An 18,013-nucleotide genomic window follows, 5' to 3' on the forward strand; every position below is an offset into this window, starting at 1 on the left:
CAGTGCAGCAGCAGTGTCGGGGCAAATGAAGTCACGGCCCCTTCTTACGGTACCAGCTGCCATAAACTGGGTAAATTTAAAGGTTTTGGCTACTTTGAGAAGTCCGGGAGAAATTAATCGTGTAAAGGTAAGTGAATGAGGGATTAGGGTGGTTGGTTGTGTCAAGTGGTTGGGTGGTGGTGGAGTTTGGGGGGGGGGGGGGGGGGGGGGGAGAGATGTGGGAGTGGGAAGAGGGAGGTTTTGGGCCGGGCAGGGGATGGCCAGTACCATTGTTACCCAGGATGTTAGAAGTGCCTTTAATTCTTTCTGTTCCAAAGTCTCCAATTTAAATTGTATCGTTCCAATGTGCACGGTAATTGTCTATCAGAAGTTTAAACTTCCCTGCAGATTCCTGTGCTGTTCTTTTGAGGGGACGGGTTATGGCACCCCACCCCCCTTCCAAAGTTCTGGGGCCTTTAAAATTGTTGAAACAACGCTGAGTCAAGCATAAATGAAAGAGTTAGTTTAGAGTTACTCGCATGAAGGAACTGAACTAGCGTAGCATTTAAATGCTACATAAACATGAGGGAGAATGGAGTAGAGGAGTTCATGCTGGGTGGATGGAGACAGAATGGACCAGTTACATCCATGACCGGTTTCTGTGCTGTACATTCTATGTAGCACAAACAGCTGAACAGACATTACCATGTACAGTACTCAAACCATGACAAGGAGCCAAAGCTGAGTGTGGCAGGAGATGCTTGAAAGCAGTAAGGACAGCGTCCTACAGCTGGTGAAGCTGAGTATACAACCACCACCAAACACAATTACCCGAGTAGTTGGAAGGCAGAGCTGTACTCCTCAGTCTCCCATATGTTCCTCTCCAAACATGTGATGTAGAGTTCCCTGATCTGTGGAGAGTAAATTGCAAAGAAACATTTACTGAGCAACAGAATAAAAAGAGTAAAATCATTTTCCATGCAAAATCAGGATCATCACAGGTAAATAATAAATGTTTACTCAACACTTGTAGCCCAGAACAACAAATTGCTGCTTCCTCATTACTTCATTGAGCATTCTTCAGTGGCCATTTGTACAAATTAAAAACAATTTTTTGGGTAGAAATTGAATAGCCTACTTCAGTCACAGGCCCTGGATGCACTTACACTACCCTGTACTTAAATGGCAGGCAGTATACTTCTACCAATGAATGGTGGCTCTACATCTGAACAATCAGGTTCCCCACTTCACACCTGTAAAATGTGTGCAGCGCCAACGAACTTCCAGGACTATAATTCACAACAATCAATCCCTTAATGCCTTAAAAAAAAAAGGCCCATATTATTGTTCTCTTGGATATATTTTCCTCCATGTGTAACAATAAAGAAAAATGATAGTTTAATAAAATAATTTTATACCCTCCAGCATTGCTGAATAAAAAGAGGCATGCTGTTGAAATTTTTGTCTTGCACTAATCAGAACAGATGCAAGAATGTAAAATTCAAAGGGAGCAACAATTTATATTCCAAGATAAAAGGGAGGCTGATTGTTTGGCAAGACCGACTGGTCAAGACATTGCCATGGAGAATTCATCAGGGACATTATTTCCCCAAGCATTTGATGAAATTTTAAATGGCAAGTCAACTTTGATTGGGATGAGGCATTGTCATGGGAAATGCATTAGGGAACAGTTGTTCTCCACGCTTTTGTTCAATTGAAAAAGACACGATGGCAGGACGTGTTCTTTTTGCCTGCAGAGGACAGGGTCCTGTGTATGAATAAATGTAGCTTCTGGCAAGCACAAGTAGTCACATTGTGAGCCTGACTGATGATATTAAACTGGTTGTTACTACCATTTTTCGCACCCTCGGGATTATTCAGCAACTGCTGTCCATTTGCGGAATCACATCTAATGTTGGACTTTATGTTCTGAGTTTTGCAACCATGGGGTATGAAGGCCATACATCCCAATGAATTGTATTAAGTAACAACTTTCTTCAACTGTTCGCCATAGGCAGAGAGTACTCACAATACTCAACCAAGCATAATCGAGTTCTTGGAGGGTGAATTATGGTTAGGAGTATCCAAAGAATTTACAGTGCAGGAGGCCATTCGGCCCATCGAGTCTGCACCGGCTCTTGGAAAGAGCACCCTACTTAACCCCATAACCCCACCTAATCTTTTTTTGGACACCAACGGCAATTTAGAATGGCCAATCCACCTAACCTGCACACCTTTGGACTGTGGGAGGAAACCGGAGCACCCGGAGGAAACCCACGCAGACACAGGGAGAACATGCAGACTCCGCACAAACAGACCCAAGCCGGGAATCGGACCTGGGACCCTGGAGCTGTGAAACAACTGTGCTAACCATTGTGCTACCATGCCGCCCATCCTTGAAGCAGTGTAGGTTCTTTTCTATGGTAGCTGATCTCTATGAGGGGAGCATTGTAATAAGGAAAGTGCTTGCAGGGCGGCATGTGGCGCAGTGGAAAGCACTGGGACTGCGGCGCTGAGTGCCCGGGTTCGAATCTCGGTCCTGGGTCACTGTCCATGTGGAGTTTGCACATTCTCTCTGTGTTTGCGTGGGTTTCACCTCCCACAACCCAAAGATGTGCAGGTTAGGTGGATTGGCCAAGCTAAATTGCCCCTTAATTGGAAAAAAAATAATTGGGTACGCTAAATTTATAAAGGAAAAAAAAGGAAAGCATTTGCAAATGACAGTCATGTTGTTTCATTTTCATATAAATGCCCAATGACATCTCACACAACCATTATTCCACAATACTCAACAAAATACCTAAAAGGGTATCCTGTTCATCTTTGGAAGAGTCAACAATAAAAAAATTCCTCGTCTTATTTATGAGGTACAATATAAGGGAACACGCACCTGTTTACCTAAAGGATACTTTGGAAGAGACGATGTGGTAACATGCAGACATTTCAGAACTGGGAAGTAATTCTTATGATAAATGTGAAGGTCTAGCAGCAGCTTCTGAACATCATCCTGTGTCATTTGAAGGGCAAACAAAAAGGATGCAGCTTTTATTACTTTATCTTGGATTAACACACATCAGTGAACTGAAAATCCTCAGGTACTCAGGGTACATTTTTGTATGTCCTTAAAGTACCATTTGATGCTTCATTATCTGGATATATACACAGTTATTGCTAGGAGCAAAATCCATTGTTCTTGCCAATTTTGATGATGGCTGGTTGGTATGACTTACGCACATCAAGAACAAAACAAAATCATCTATATTCATGACATTACAACTACAGATTCAGCCATGACTGGTAGACAACATATACAACATTAAATTGTGCCCACATGCAAAACTGTAAGTTACAGCATAGAGTAAGACCTTGCAATCCCATCATATTCGTGCCCACACCTGCCAGAACAGTCCAAAATGAATCCCACTACCCCACTCTCTCCTGCAAAATGATGTTTTATTTTAAAAGTATTTTCCTCCATTTTTCCAACTTTTCCCTAAAAATAATCAAAGATCTATGTCGCAACTATTATCTGCGATACAGAGGCATCCCATATTCCAGTAACCTCTTTCTATCTGCCTGAGGGACAATTTTAAATTGATTACTCCCTTGTCGCTGAGCCACTCCCAGTTGGAGGATATATGAGGGATTATACAGACCCCCGGCAGCAGGTTTGAGGCGGGGTGGGGTGAGGGGATACGGAGTGCCATGCCAATTATCTACCAGCCAGTCCCTGCCTCAACGTTACCAGTGGGGTCCACACATGGACTGATTAAGACCCTTTACCCACTTAAGGGCCTCATCCCACAACCGCTGGGATTTAACCAGCAACAGAGACCCATGCAGGTCATCCAGCCCAGCACATTGCCCTACGAGTGCTGGTAGCAGACAGGAGTGGTGGTATGGGGGACGGGACTCCTTATCCCATCAGAGGGCCTCCTTCACCCTGGGTTCCCCATTCCCCGGACTGTCTATCCCAGTCCCAGTCCCCCCCGCCCCCCCCCTCCCCCCCCTCTCCCCCCCCCGCCCCCCCCCTCTCCCCCCCCGCTCCCAACCCCCCGGCATCGCCCCAGCGATATTCCCAAACCCACTCACTGTTGATTGCCCTGGTTTCTCAGTATTGGAAATTGTTGTCGTCCCAGCAGTGGCCAGTGTTCCTGGTGGAACTGCTGGGACTGGAGAGCCACTGGCCATTCGATTGGTCAGCAACTCCAAGGCCGGATTTCATGCCAAGTAACTCTCCCAAGCATTAAATGCCCGTGGAGTGAAGCATTGGGGTTAGGCTGACCTTGACTTTTCCGGGGGGGGGGGGGGGGGGGGGGGGGGTCTCCGTTGTCCCGTTAAATGTAACCCATAGTCTTTTCCCTATTCATTCTGCCAAATTCTTTTATTTTTTTTTAATAAACATTTTATTGAGTTTTTTGGGGTATAATAACAACAACAAAATAAACAATATACATGAAACCATAAACATAGTGCAAAAGCCATTTACCTCTCGTACAGGGTCCCTCCTTTATTGACCCCCTACTCTAATCTAAAGTACTCCCCCCCCCCCCCCCCCCCCCCCCCCAACACCCGGTCTGCTGGTGATTAATTTCCCGCAAAGAAGTTGACGAACGGTTGCCACCTCCGGGTGAACCATAACAGTGACCCTCTGAAGGCGAACAAACAGAGAACGCTAGCCATGGTCTCCGACTTCGGGGGCTTTGGGTCCCTCCATGCTAATAGTATCCGTCTCCGGGCTACCAGGGAAGCAAAGACCAGAACATCTGCCTCTTTCTCCTCCTGGATTCCCGGGTCTTCCGACACCCCGAAAATCGCCACCTCTGGACTCAGCGCCACCCTTGTTTTTAACACCGTGGACATGACGTCCGCAAACCCCTGCCAAACTCCCCAAAGCTTTGGACGTGTCCAAAACATGTGGACATGGTTCGCCGGTCCTTCCGCACATTTTGCACACCTGTCCTCCACCCCAAAGAATCTGCTCATCCGGGCCACGGTCATGTGAGCCCGGTGAACGACCTTAAATTGTATCAGGCTGAGCCTGGCACAGGTTGCGGACGTGTTGACTCTACTCAACGCGTCTGCCCATAGACCATCCTCTATCTCTCCTCCCCGCTCCTCCTCCCACTTGCGCTTAAGCTCCTCGGTCTGCGTCTCCTCCGACCCCATAAGCTCCTTATAAATGTCTGAGATGCTCCCTTCTCCTACCCACCCTCTGGAAACTACCCTATCCTGAATCCCCCTTAGCGGTAGGAGCGGGAAGGTTGACACCTGTTTACGAAGGAAGTTTCGCACCTGCAGATACCTGAATTTGTTTCCCCTCGCCAACCCAAGCTTTTCCTCCAACACCCTCATACTCTGAAAGCTCCCCTCTATGAACATATCCCCCATCCTCTCAATCCCCGCTCTCCGCCATAACCGGAACCCTGCGTCCATACTCCCCGGGGCAAACCGGTGATTATCGCAGATAGGGGCCCAGACCGATGCTCCCACATGCCGCCTCCACTGGCCCCAAACTCTCAGGGCCGCCACCACCACTGGGCTGGTGGAGTACTGTGCCAGCGTGAACGGCAGAGGCACAGTTACCAATGCCCCCAAACTGGTGCCCTTACAAGAAGCCGCCTCCATACGCACCCATGCCGACCCCTCCCCCACCACCCACTTCCTGATTATAGCTATATTAGCCGCCCAGTAATAGTTGCTAAAATTTGGCAGTGCCCTCTCCCCGACTCCGCTCAAGCATTCCCTTCCTTACTCGCGGGGTCTTGCCCGCCCAGACGAAGCCCGTGATCACTCTGTAGACCCGCTTAAAAAAGCACCGCGGAATAAAGATGGGGAGACACTGAAATACAAATAGGAATCTCGGGAGGACCATCATCTTCACCGTTTGCACCCTCCCAGCCAGAGACAACGGAAGCGCGCCCCACCTCAAAAAATCGTCCTTCATTTGGACCACCAGCCGGGCCAGATTCAATTTATGTAGCCGGTCCCATTCCCGCGCCACTTGGATGCCTAGGTACCTAAAGCTTCCCTCTACTAACCTAAACAGCAGCTCTCCCAGTCGCCTCTCCTGACCCCTTGCCTGGACCATAAACATCTCACTCTTTCCAATATTAAGCTTATACCCTGAAAACCGGCCAAATTCCCCTAAAGCCCTCATGTTTTCTTCCATCACCTCTATTGGGTCCGAAACGTACAGAAGCAGGTCATCCGCATAAAGCGAAACCCAGGAGCCTGATACAGTAACCTGACCCAGTCAATAAAGCCCCGCCCGAATCCGAACAGTCCCAGTATCTCCCACAGATAGCCCCATTCTACCCGATCAAAAGCCATTTTTTTCTGCATCCATTGCGATCACGACCTCCACCTCCCTACCTTCCGGGTATCGTGATCACATTTAACAGCCTTCTTACATTGGCCACCAACTGCCTGCCCTTAACAAGTCCCGTTTGGTCCTCCCCAATAACGTCCGGAACACAATCCTCGATCCTGGAGGACAAGATTTTGGCCAGCAGCTTGGCATCTACATTCAACAGCAAGATCGGCCTGTAGGACCCACACAGCTCCGGGTTCTTGTCCCGCTTAAGAGTCAGCATAGATCGTTGCCTATGACATCGTCGGGGCAACACCCCTCTTTCCCTTGCCTCATTGAACACCCTGAACAACACCGGCCCCAATATCGCCGTAAACGTTTTATAAAACTCCACTGGGTGCCCGTCCGGACCTGGGGCCTTACCTGCCTGCATGGCCTTCAAGCCCTCCACTATATCTTCCAGCCCAATTGGGGCCCCGAGCCCTTCTACCCGCTCCCCATCCGCCTTTGGGAAATTCAGCCCCTCCAAGAAGCGCCTCATCCCCTCCGGCCTCGTAGGGGGTTCCGACCTGTACAGCCTGCTGTAGAAATCCCTATACGCCTTATTCACCCCTACTGAATCACCAACCAGGTTCCCATCTCCGTCCTTTACTTTCCATATCTCCCTAGCTGCCTCCCTCTTCCTAAGCTGCTGTGCAAGCATTCTGCTGGCCTTCTCTCCATACTCGTAGATCACCCCCTCACCTTTCTCAGCTGTTCCACCGCCCTCCCTGTGGTCAGCAAACTAAACTCCGCCTGTAACCTCTGCCGTTCCCTTAAAAGCCCTGCCTCTGGGGTCTCTGCATACCTCCTATCGATCTGTAGTATCTCCTTTACCAGTCGGTTCGTCTGTCCACCTTCCCTCTATGGGCCCGGATCGAGATCAACTCCCCCCTGACCACCGCCTTCAGTGCTTCCCAGACCATCGCTGCTGAAATTTCCCCCGTGTCATTGACCTGCAGGTCACTCTGAATACATTTCCTCAGCCGCTCGCACACCCCTTCATCCGCCCAAAGTCCCACATCCAACCTCCAGTGCGGGCGCTGGTTACTGTCTTTACTAACCTGCAAGTCAACCCAGTGCGGAGCATGGTCTGAGATTGTTATCGCCGAGTACCCCGTGTCCACCACCCCAGCCAGCGAGGCCCTGCTCAAAATAAAGAAATCAGTCCGGGAATACATTTTATGCACGTGTGAGTAGAAGGAGAACTCCTTCACCCTCGGCTGCCCAAATCTCCATGGATCCACCCCCGCCATCAGTTCTATGAACCCACTTAGTTCCTTTGCCATTGCTGGCATCCTGCCCGTTTTTGAGCTTGACCGGTCCAAGCCAGGGTCCATAACTGTGTTGAAGTCCCCTCCCATGACCAACCTATGCGAGTCCAGGTCCGGTATCTTCCCCACCATCCTCTTTATAAACTCTACATCATCCCAATTTGGCGCATACAAATTTACTAATACCACCTGCACCCCCTCTAGCTTCCTACTGACCATAATGTACACACCTCCCACTGGCCTTTCCTCAGTGTAACCTGGTCTGTTACTCTAAAGTGTGTCTCCTGCAACATTACCATGTACGCCTTCAATCCCCTAAGATGCGTGAACACGCGTGCCTTTTTTGACCGGCCCATTTAACCCTCGAACATTCCAGGTGATCAGCCTAGTTGGGGGGGCTCATTGTCGCGCCCCCCCCCCCCCCCCCCCCCGGCTGAAAAGCCATCCCCTTTTTTAGGCCTCCACCGGTCCATCCCAGACAGCCCCTGCCCCCAACCTCCCCTCTGTCACTCAGCCTAAGTCCCTCCCTCGTCAGCAGACATCCCCTCCCCCTCCCCCTCCCCCCAAGTAACAACACCCTGTAACCCAACCCCTTTACTAAACCAAACATATGCACACCGCTCACCGCTTCTGAGAGCTAGCTCGCCCAGATAGCTTGGTGGCCCCCATCCCCGGCGCCAGATAGTCTCCCACCTATTGTTCCCTCCGCCCTGCCCATAATAACAAACTCCAACATCAAACAATCCCCACACAATTGCCCAACAGAAAAGCACCAAGATCAAAACAAGCACAACTCCATCCCCCAACAATGCAAATGAAAACCTGAACTCACTCAGCTCTACTGTTGGTTCAAAATCAATGCAAACGGCATCACAAACATCTTCCATGAAACGCAAAATGAGAAACCTTTTACAAAAACAGAAAAACGAAAAGAAAAAACAAAAACATGAACGTTGCAGCCAAGTTCAAAAGTTCTCATTTCATCACCAGCCCTTTCTTTTTCACAAAGTCCAGCACGTCCTCAGGCGACTCGAAGTCGAAGTGCTGATCTTCATGCGTGACCCAGAGACGGGCTGGGTATAACAGTCCAAACTTCACCTTTTTCTTAAAAAGGATCGACCTGATCTGGTTGAAGCCCGCTCTCCTCCTGGCCACCTCTACACTCAGGTCCTGGTAAACCCGCAGGATGCCATTGTCCCATTTACAGCTCCGTGTCTGCTTGGCCCACAGTAGAATGCGCTCCTTATCAGAGAACTGTGGAATCTCACCACCATTGCCCTCACCGGTGCTCTGTGAGCCCTATCCACCTCCAAGAGCCGGGAGAATGCCCCATCCCCCAGCAGCTTCATAAACTTGTCTGCGATGTATGCCCCAGCGTCCGTTCCTACGGACCCCTCTGGGAGCCCGACGATTCTTAGGTTCTGTTGGCGGGACCTATTCTCTAGGTCCTCCACCTTCTCCAGGAGCCTTTTCTGCTGGTCTCTCAGCATCCCCACCTCCAGCTCCACCGCAGTTTGATGTTCCTCCTGCTCAGTCAGCGCCTTCTCCACCTTCTGGATCGCCCAATCATGGGCATCCAATCTATGCTCCAACTGCTCAATCGACTCTTTTATCGGGTCCAAGCAGTCCCGTTTCTGCATAGCAAAGCCTTCCTGAATGACTTGCATCAGCTGCTCCATAGACTGCTGGGTCGACAAGCCAGAGGTCCTAACGTCCGGCATGCTGTCTTTTGTTGCAGCTACAGCCCAAGCCTTCTCTATCTTTTTGTTTCTGCCCTTACGAACACTTCTAGTCCTTCTCTCCATGCACCGAAGTGGGAATTCAGTAAACAATTGCCACTAAAATCCGTTTTACAATTCAAGTCCGGTAAAGAAATGGGGGAAAGGCCTAAACGTCCGACCAGAGCGGGAGCCACCAAATGTGCGACTTACTCCTCCATAGCCGCCACCAGAAGTCTCCCAAATTCTTTTATAATCTTAACAATTTATTTCCTTCTTCTCTGCAATGGAAATAATCCAGGTCTCTCTTTGTATTAAGTATAGGTTTGCATCCTTGGCATCATTCTGGCAGATCTAAGTTGAACACTGTCTATGTCTTCAATGGCATTTCTGTATTGCAGCACTGAAGCTGCACACAGCGCTCCAACTGTGGCTTAACCAAGTTTTGCATCAATTCATCATTATTTCTTTATTTTTATATTCATATTAATTAAATCTTTCTACTTTGCAGAAGCATCAGCATCCAGAACCACAATCTTCAGAAAACATACAGACAGACCTTTTGATTATATCAGCTTCAGGAGGCAAAAGTAGTTTCAACAGAAATGGGTATTTTGCAGCACCTTATATTGTAGCAGCGTCCCAAAGTGCCTTACACAGTGGAGAGTGGGCGTGGAGAAGAAAGAGTCAAGGGGCAATCGAGTAACATTTTAATGAACTAAAAGAGGTGAATGAAAGTCTGATTGTTAAAATGGGTTTCGATAAGGCTGTTAAAAGGTGCAGAGAGAGGAAGAATACAGGGTTTTTGGGAAATAATTTCAGAGCGTAGGATTTAAACATCTGAAGACTGTGTGAACAAACATAGGAGTCGGCCAATTGGCCCTTTGGGCCTGGTCCACCATTTAATAACATCAGGCTGATCTGGTTGTATTCTGAACTCCACTTTTCAGTCTGCCTCCCCATCGGTTTTGTCTTCCTAGTCTATCAAAAATCTGTCTAAGTCTGCCTTAAATAAATTCAAAGACCCAAAGGCAGTATAGATGCAAAGAAGACCAGAGTCAAAGGTTACTGGAAGATACGCAAGGCTGAAGAGATAGGGTGTGCTGAAGCTATGAAGAGGTTTGACAAAATATTTTAAATTTAATGTTTTGGATGATACAAAGCCAGTGAAAATCAGCAAGGATGAGTAGGAGAGGCAACTAGCCCACATAACTATTCGAATGCACAATAGTTTACTTTTAAACAAAAACAGAAAATGCTGGACAATCTCAGCAGGTCTGACAGCATCTGTGGAGAGAAAAGGGAGCTAACGTTTCCAGTCTGGATGCTTTGACAAAGAGTCACCCAGACTTGAAACGTTAGCTTCCCTTCTCTCTGCATAGATGCTGTCAGACCTGCTGAGATTTTCCAGCATTTTCTGTTTTTGTTTCAAATTCCAGTAACCGCAGTAATTTGCTTTCATCTTCGAGTTTACCTTTAAATATTGATCATTAGTCAAAAGTTCAATCTGCTTCTCTGAGTCCTGCTTTTCAACATATCTAAAATTAAAATGCACACATAGATTAATTTTCCTGGTTGAGCATCCTATTGAGATATAATGATAACAATGGTTACAAATTAGATTTACAGGTGGCAGCGTTGCAAGATGTCAACATTGAATAATAACACTCCAATCATAAAACTCAGTTGACTGCAACACGGGATTTTCTTTTAATATTGTAACTAAAGTACAACGAATAGCCGTTTAGTACTTCTCTCAATTTTTTTAATCGTCCTGTAACCTCCAACTCTGGTTGTGCCTCTTTTTTACCCAAGTGTCTGCTGCAAAATACTCACTCACTCTCCCTGCACTCACTCGCACATTGAGAGTCAGGCAGTTCCACTTTAAAGCAAGTTATTGCAGCCTCCCAGCACTTAAACTGATATGTGTTCGCTAGCAAAAGTGGACTGCTTGTACACTATAGGCATAACTGCGACAACCTCACTCCCTCCCAGTCACCTTCAAAAACTGAAAGAACCAGAGCAGGAAGGTACCCGCCTTCTCATCAAGGCAATGATCCCCGAAGCACCCACCTCATCACAGTTGCTACAACCGAGTTTAATTTTGTTGTGACAAGAGGTTGGATTTGAAAAGAAATCCGAGACCTTTGTAGAGCTGTCGTCAGCCTATGATACGATCTGGATTAAAGGCGCTTATGCTCATAAGGATCAGCTCTGTCTCAATTGCCCTTTCTATGGACAATTCTGTGCAATAGGTACCAACATGTCCATTTGGGTGGTAAAGACAGTTGGCCTCAGTTCTGAACAATGGACTGTCATGGACTCAGTCCTGGTGCTAAAGCCTTTCAATGCCCTTATGAGTGACACTAAGTTAATCAAATCTGTGTCTGTGAAAAGCCACGAGAACCACCTTTAATAAGAGGGAGCCGGAACAGGGATCTAAACACAATGGAAGAATATTTCCAGGAATGGAAGGTCAAGTCAAACTCCCATAAAACAGCAGATGCTGCATTCCATCTTGATGGAAGAAATGCAAAGTGACCTTTCATTGTGATACTGTGCTACGTGACCCCATTCTGACCTATCTCGGAGTGAAGCTGGTCCGCGCACTAGCTTTCCACAACCACCTGAAGATGGTAGTCCTAAAAATGAGGACAAGGATTATCCTGGTCCAAAAAATGGTAGGTACAAGTCACGAAGCGCCAGCACATCAGATATCAGCGACAGCCTTTGCATACTGAGCAATGGTATTGACCAGAAGTAGCTGCACTCAACTTGTTGATGTCCACCTGATCAATGCAATGTGGTGCATCAGTGGAATTTTAGAGTCGACGCTGGTACCCATCCAACCTCACATCACTTCCCCCATCCATTCAACACAATGCTGCACCCTCTGGAAAGTGCAGCGAACCAATGAAAATTAACCCCTCCTCGTCAACGGGGCACTCAATGTTACAACTCAAGGTCCCTTTTGGACCCAATCGCTTAACCGCTGATCGCTGGACTTCAACTCTGATGAAGTTTGGAAAGATAAACAGAATACAAGTCACAAACAGAAGAGTCACAAACAAAAACCTTGCGAAAGACACAATACAGATGATCCATGGCTTTGTTCTTCCAAGGGGCATAGAAATCCTGAAACCGAATCCTCAAAAACCATGGCAACTGAGGATACTTGACACACAACTGGAAAAGTAAAAACTCTCCAACGTGCAACTATCATCATCCAGAACCGACCATGGAATGTATAGCGACTCGATGCACTACCGACAAATATTGATTGATATTTGATTGATTGATTGATATTTGTCACATGTATCGAAGTACAGTAAAAAGTATTTTTCTGCGGACAAGGGAACGTACACAGTACGTACATAGTAGACAAATGAATAATCGACAGAGAACATTGACAAATGGTACCTCAACAAACAGTGATTGGTTACAGTGCAGAACAAAGATCAAACAAGAGGGCGTCGTGAATAGTGTTCTTCTTTTTTGTGTTTTTAAACGCATTTTATTCAAACTTGTATTAAAGTAGGTTACAGCAAATAAACACCCCGGGAAACATTCTTCCCAACAATCAACTATACAGTTTGTACAGATTTTTCTCCTTTTTCACCCCCCCCCCCAACACCGAACAGCTCCTCAAACACGGTCACAAACATCCCCCACCTTTTCTCAAACTCCCCCGCTGAGCCCCTTAACTCATACTTTATCTTCTCTAACCGCAGGAAGTCATACAGGTCACCCAACCATGCTGCTACCCCCAGTGGCGATGCCGACCGCCACACCAGCAAAATTTGTTGCCATGCAATCAGAGAGGCAAGGCCAAGACATCGGCCTCCCTCCTCTCCATGAGCTCCGGCTTCTCTGAAACCCCAAATATCGCCACCAAAGGGTCCGGGTCCACTCCCTCCTCCACTATCCTGGCTAAGACAGCGAACACTCCCGCCCAGAATCTTCCCAATTTTTCACAATCGTGTGTGCACGATTCGCTGGCCCCCGCCCACACCTCTCACACTCATCTGCTACCCTCTGAAAGAACCCACTCATTCTCGCCCGAGTCATATGCACCCTGTGCACCACCTTAAACTGTAGTGAATAGTGTTCTTACAGGGAACAGATCAGTCCAAGGGAGAGCCATTGAGGAGTCTAGTAGCTGTGGGGAAGAAGCTGTTCCTTTGGCTGGATGTGCAGGTCTTCAGACTTCTGTACCTTCTGCCTGATGGAAGGGTCTGGAAGAGAGTAAAGCCTGGGTGTGAGGGGTCTCTGACAAAGCTGTCTGCCTTCCTGAGGCAGCGGGAGGTGTAGACAGAATCAAAATGAAGGTGGCAGTGATAACACTCCGCCACTCTTAGCACAATATCTGACAGTCACCTAAATACAGAATTGGAGTTGTTGCTCTACACCTATATCAGCTGTTGGAGTGAATTTTTGGACTTGGCGGTGCACGCTGAATTCTGCTGAATACAAACACTGAATTCTGCTGAATACGAACTTTGGAGAAAACAAGTGGCCCCTGATCAGGTGCATCCTGTGTATGTTTTTTTTGAAAATAATTTTTTTTAAATTTTTCAAAAAAATTTTCAACAAACCCCCCCAACAAGAAAAAGAAACAAAAACACAACAAGCAGAAATTATACATTCGATTTCCCCCAAATACAATAACCCCCCATATAACAGTAGAAAACACAAATAGGGAAAACCCCCACCTTAACCCAAACTCCACCCCAAAAGAAACCCCCCCTCCCTCCCCACCCGCCCCTGGGCTGCTACTGCTGCTGACCTCCTCCTAACGCTCCGCGAGATAGTCTAGGAACGGTTGCCACCGCCTGAGAAACCCTTGCACAGACCCTCGCAAGGCAAACTTTATCCTCTCCAGCTTGATGAACCCTGCCATGTCATTGGTCCAAGCTTCCACACTAGGGGGCTTTGCATCTTTCCACAGTAAGAAAATCCTCCACCGGGCTACCAGGGACGCAAAGGCCAGAATACCAGCCCCTTTCGCCTCCTGCACTCCCGGGTCGTCCGATACCCCAAATAATGCTAATCCCCAGCTCGGCTTGATCCGGGCGTTCACCACCTTGGACATAGTCCTCACAAAACCCCTCCAAAACCCATCCAGCGCCGGGCACGACCAGAACATATGGACGTGATTTGCTGGGCTCAACAAGCACCTCCCACATCTGTCCTCCACCCCAAAGAACCTACTCAACCTCGCCCCTGTCATATGCGCTCTGTGAGTAACTTTAAACTGTATTAGGCTGAGCCTGGCGCAAGAGGAGGAAGAATTAACCCTACTCAGGGCATCAGCCCACAGACCCTCATCTATCTCCTCCCCCAAGCTCCTCCCCCCACTTGCCCTTAAACTCCTCCACCGAGGCCTCCTCCTCTTCCTGCAGCTCCTGGTAAATCGCCGAAACCTTGCCTTCTCCAACCGATACACCCGAAATCACCCTGTCCTGAATCCTACGTGCCGGGAGCAGCGGGAATTCCCTCACCTGCCGCCTCACAAACGCCCTCACTTGCATGTACCTGAAAGCGTTTCCTGGGGGTAGCCCAAACTTCTCCTCCAGCGCCCCTAGGCTCGCAAACGTCCCATCGATGAACAGATCCCTCATTCTTCTAATCCCTGCCCGATGCGCTCCGAAACCCCCATCCATCCTTCCCGAGACGAACCGATAATTCTCCCGAATCGGGGACCAAACCGAGGCTCCCACCTCGCCCCTGTGGCGCCTCCACTGCCCCCAGATCTTCAGTGTCGCCGTCACCACCGGACTCGTGGTGTACCTTGTCGGCGGGAGCGACAGCGGTGCCGTCACCAGCGCCCTCAGGCTCGTGCCCACACAGGACGCCATCTCTAGCCTCTTCCACGCCGCCCCCTCTCCCTCCATTACCCACTTACGGATCATCGCCACATTGGCTGCCCAATAATAGCCACATAAATTCGGCAGCGCCAGCCCCCCCCTGTCCCTGCTACGCTCCAGAAACACCCTCTTCACCCTTGGGGTCTTATTCGCCCACACAAATCCCCTGATGCTCCTGCTTACCCGTTTGAAAAAGGCCTTGGGGATCAAAATGGGAAGGCACTGGAACACAAAGGGAAACCTCGGAAGGACCGTCATTTTGATCGACTGCACCCTACCCGCTAGTGAGAGTGGCAGCATATCCCATCTTTTAAAATCCTCCTCCTTCTGCTCCACCAACTGCATCAAATTGAGCTTGTGCAGGGCCCCCCAACTCCTAGCTACTTGGATCCCCAGGTATCGAAAGCTCCTTTCCGCCCTCTTCAGCGGTAGCTCGTCTATCCCCCTTCCCTGGTCCCCTGAATGCACCACAAAGAGCTCATTCTTCCCTACGTTGAGTTTATACCCCGAAAAGTCCCCAAACTCCCGAAGGATCCGCATGACCTCCGCCATCCCCTCCACTGGATCCGCAACACACATTGTTCCTCTCACCCCCGAACCAATCCCCTCCATTTCCTGGACTCCCTCAGTGCCATGGCCAGCGGCTCAATTGCCAGTGCAAACAACAAGGGGATAAGGGACACACCTGCCTCGTCCCCCGGTACAGCCAAAAGTACTCCGACCTCCGCCGGTTCGTAGCCACACTCGCCACAGGGGCTCTATATAGCAGCCTGACCCAACTGATGAACCCCTCCCCGAACCCAAACCTCCGCAACACTTCCCAAAGATACTCCCACTCCACCCGATCACAGGCCTTCTCCGCGGCCATAGCTGCCACTACCTCCGCTTCCCCCTCCACCGAGGGCATCATAATCACATTGAGGAGCCTCCGCACATTAGTATTTAGCTGCCTACCCTTCACAAATCCCGTCTGGTCCTCATGAATCACCCCCGGGACACAGTCCTCAATTCTCGTAGCCAGCACCTTCACCAGCAACTTAACATCAACATTGAGGAGCGAGATCGGTCTGTACGACCCACATTGCAATAGATCCTTGTCCCGCTTCAAAATCAAAGAACCTGGACATTGTCGGGGGCAAGGTCCCCTCCTCCCTCGCCTTATTAAAAGTCCTCACTAGCAACGGGCCCAGCAGGTCCACGTATTTCCTGTAAAATTCAACCGGGAACCCATCCGGCCCTGGGGCCTTCCCCGCCTGCATGCTCCCCAATCCTTTAACCAGCTCCTCCAGCCAATCGGCGCCCCCAAACCAGCCACCTGTTCATCCTCCACCCTCGGGAACCTCAGCTGATCTAGGAATCGTCGCATCCCCTCCCCCCGCCGTTGGGGGCTCAGACCTGTACAGATCCCCATAGAAGTTTCTAAATACCTCGTTTATTCTCACTGCACTCCGCACCGTATTCCCCCCTCCATCCCTAACTCCACCAATCTTCCTCGCTGCCTCCCTCTTACGAAGCTGATGTGCCAGCATTCGACTCGCCTTCTCCCCATACTCATACGCCGCCTCTTGCACTTTCCTCCACTGTGCCTTTGCTTCCCCCGTGGTCATCAGGTCGAATTCCGTCTGGGGGTTCCGTTGCTCCCTAAGTAGCCCCTCCTCAGTTGGGGGACCTGTTTGTGGACGGGAAGTTCGCGAGCTTGGGTGAGCTGGAGGAGAAGTACGGGCTCCCCCCCGGGGAACACCTTCAGGTACTTACAGGTAAGGGCGTTTGCCAGACGGCAGGTGGTGGAATTCCCACGGCTACTGCCACAAACAGTACAGGACAGGGTGCTCTCGGGGGGGGTGGGTGGGAGTGGGGAAGATCTCGGAAACTTACCAGGTGATGCAGGAGGAGGAGGAGGCCTCGGTGGTGGAGTTGAAAGGTAAGTGGGAGGAGGAGTTGGGAGAGGAGATCGAAGAGGGGACGTGGGCAGATGCCCTAGGGAGGGTGAACTCTTCCCCTTCATGCGCGAGGCTCAGCCTCACACAGTTTAAGGTACTGCACAGGGCACACATGACCGGGACAAGGATGAGAAGGTTCTTTGGGGGTGAGGACAGGTGCTCAGGGAGCCCAGCAAATAACACCCATATGTTCTGGGCATGCCCAGCGCTGGAGGAATTTTGGAAGGGCGTAGCGAGGACGGTGTCGAGGGTGGTAGGATCCAGGGTCAAACCGGGCTGGGGGCTCGCAATATTTAGGGTGGCAGAGGAGCCGGGAGTGCAGGAGGCGAAAGAGGCCGGAATTCTGGCCTTTGCGTCCCTGGTAGCCCGGCGAAGGATTCTCCTTCAGTGGAAAGATACAACGCCTCCAAGCGTGGAATCCTGGATCAGGGTTTTGGCAGGGTTCATTAAATTGGAGAGGGCGAAATTCGCCTTGAGAGGGTCGGTACAAGGGTTCTTTAGGCGGTGGCAACCGTTCTTAGACTTTCTGGCAGAACGATAGACATTGGTCAATGGCAGCAGCAGCTCGGGGGGTGGGGGGGGTTACTTTATTTTTGTTTATGTTATTTACACCGGAAGGGTCTGAGGGGGTGTATACACCTGTTGTCTTAAGTCGGGGTGTTAATGTTAATTTATTATTTAGGTACGGGGGGGGGGGGGTTTGGGGGGTTGCTTTTTTAGATTGTGTTTTGTACTTAACCCTGTTGGGTTCTTTTTTCTTTCTCATTTTGTTATTGATATTTTATGAAAACCTTTAATAAAAATTTTTTTTTTTTTTAAAAAGGTAGCCCCTCCTCAGGGGCCTCTGCATATCTCCTGTCCACCCTTAAAATCTCCCCCACTA

The 18,013-nt window shown here is 49.3% G+C and overlaps 1 protein-coding gene across 3 annotated transcripts in view; it reads right to left on the reverse strand.

Moving 5' to 3' along the window:
• orc3 (origin recognition complex, subunit 3) overlaps positions 1–18,013 on the reverse strand; it is a 276,501-nt gene that overhangs the window by 66,571 nt on the left and 191,917 nt on the right. For all 3 annotated transcript variants that reach the window (XM_072499784.1, XM_072499783.1, XM_072499786.1), the window contains 3 exons: positions 10,798–10,861; positions 2,870–2,986; positions 811–890 (listed from right to left, as the gene is read on the reverse strand). In XM_072499784.1, coding sequence (XP_072355885.1) covers positions 811–890; positions 2,870–2,986; positions 10,798–10,861 — 261 coding nt within the window. The remainder of the gene's footprint in view (positions 1–810; positions 891–2,869; positions 2,987–10,797; positions 10,862–18,013) is intronic.

Source organism: Scyliorhinus torazame, chromosome 4 (assembly GCF_047496885.1).
Source record: "Scyliorhinus torazame isolate Kashiwa2021f chromosome 4, sScyTor2.1, whole genome shotgun sequence".
NCBI classification, from domain to species: Eukaryota; Metazoa; Chordata; class Chondrichthyes; order Carcharhiniformes; family Scyliorhinidae; genus Scyliorhinus; species Scyliorhinus torazame.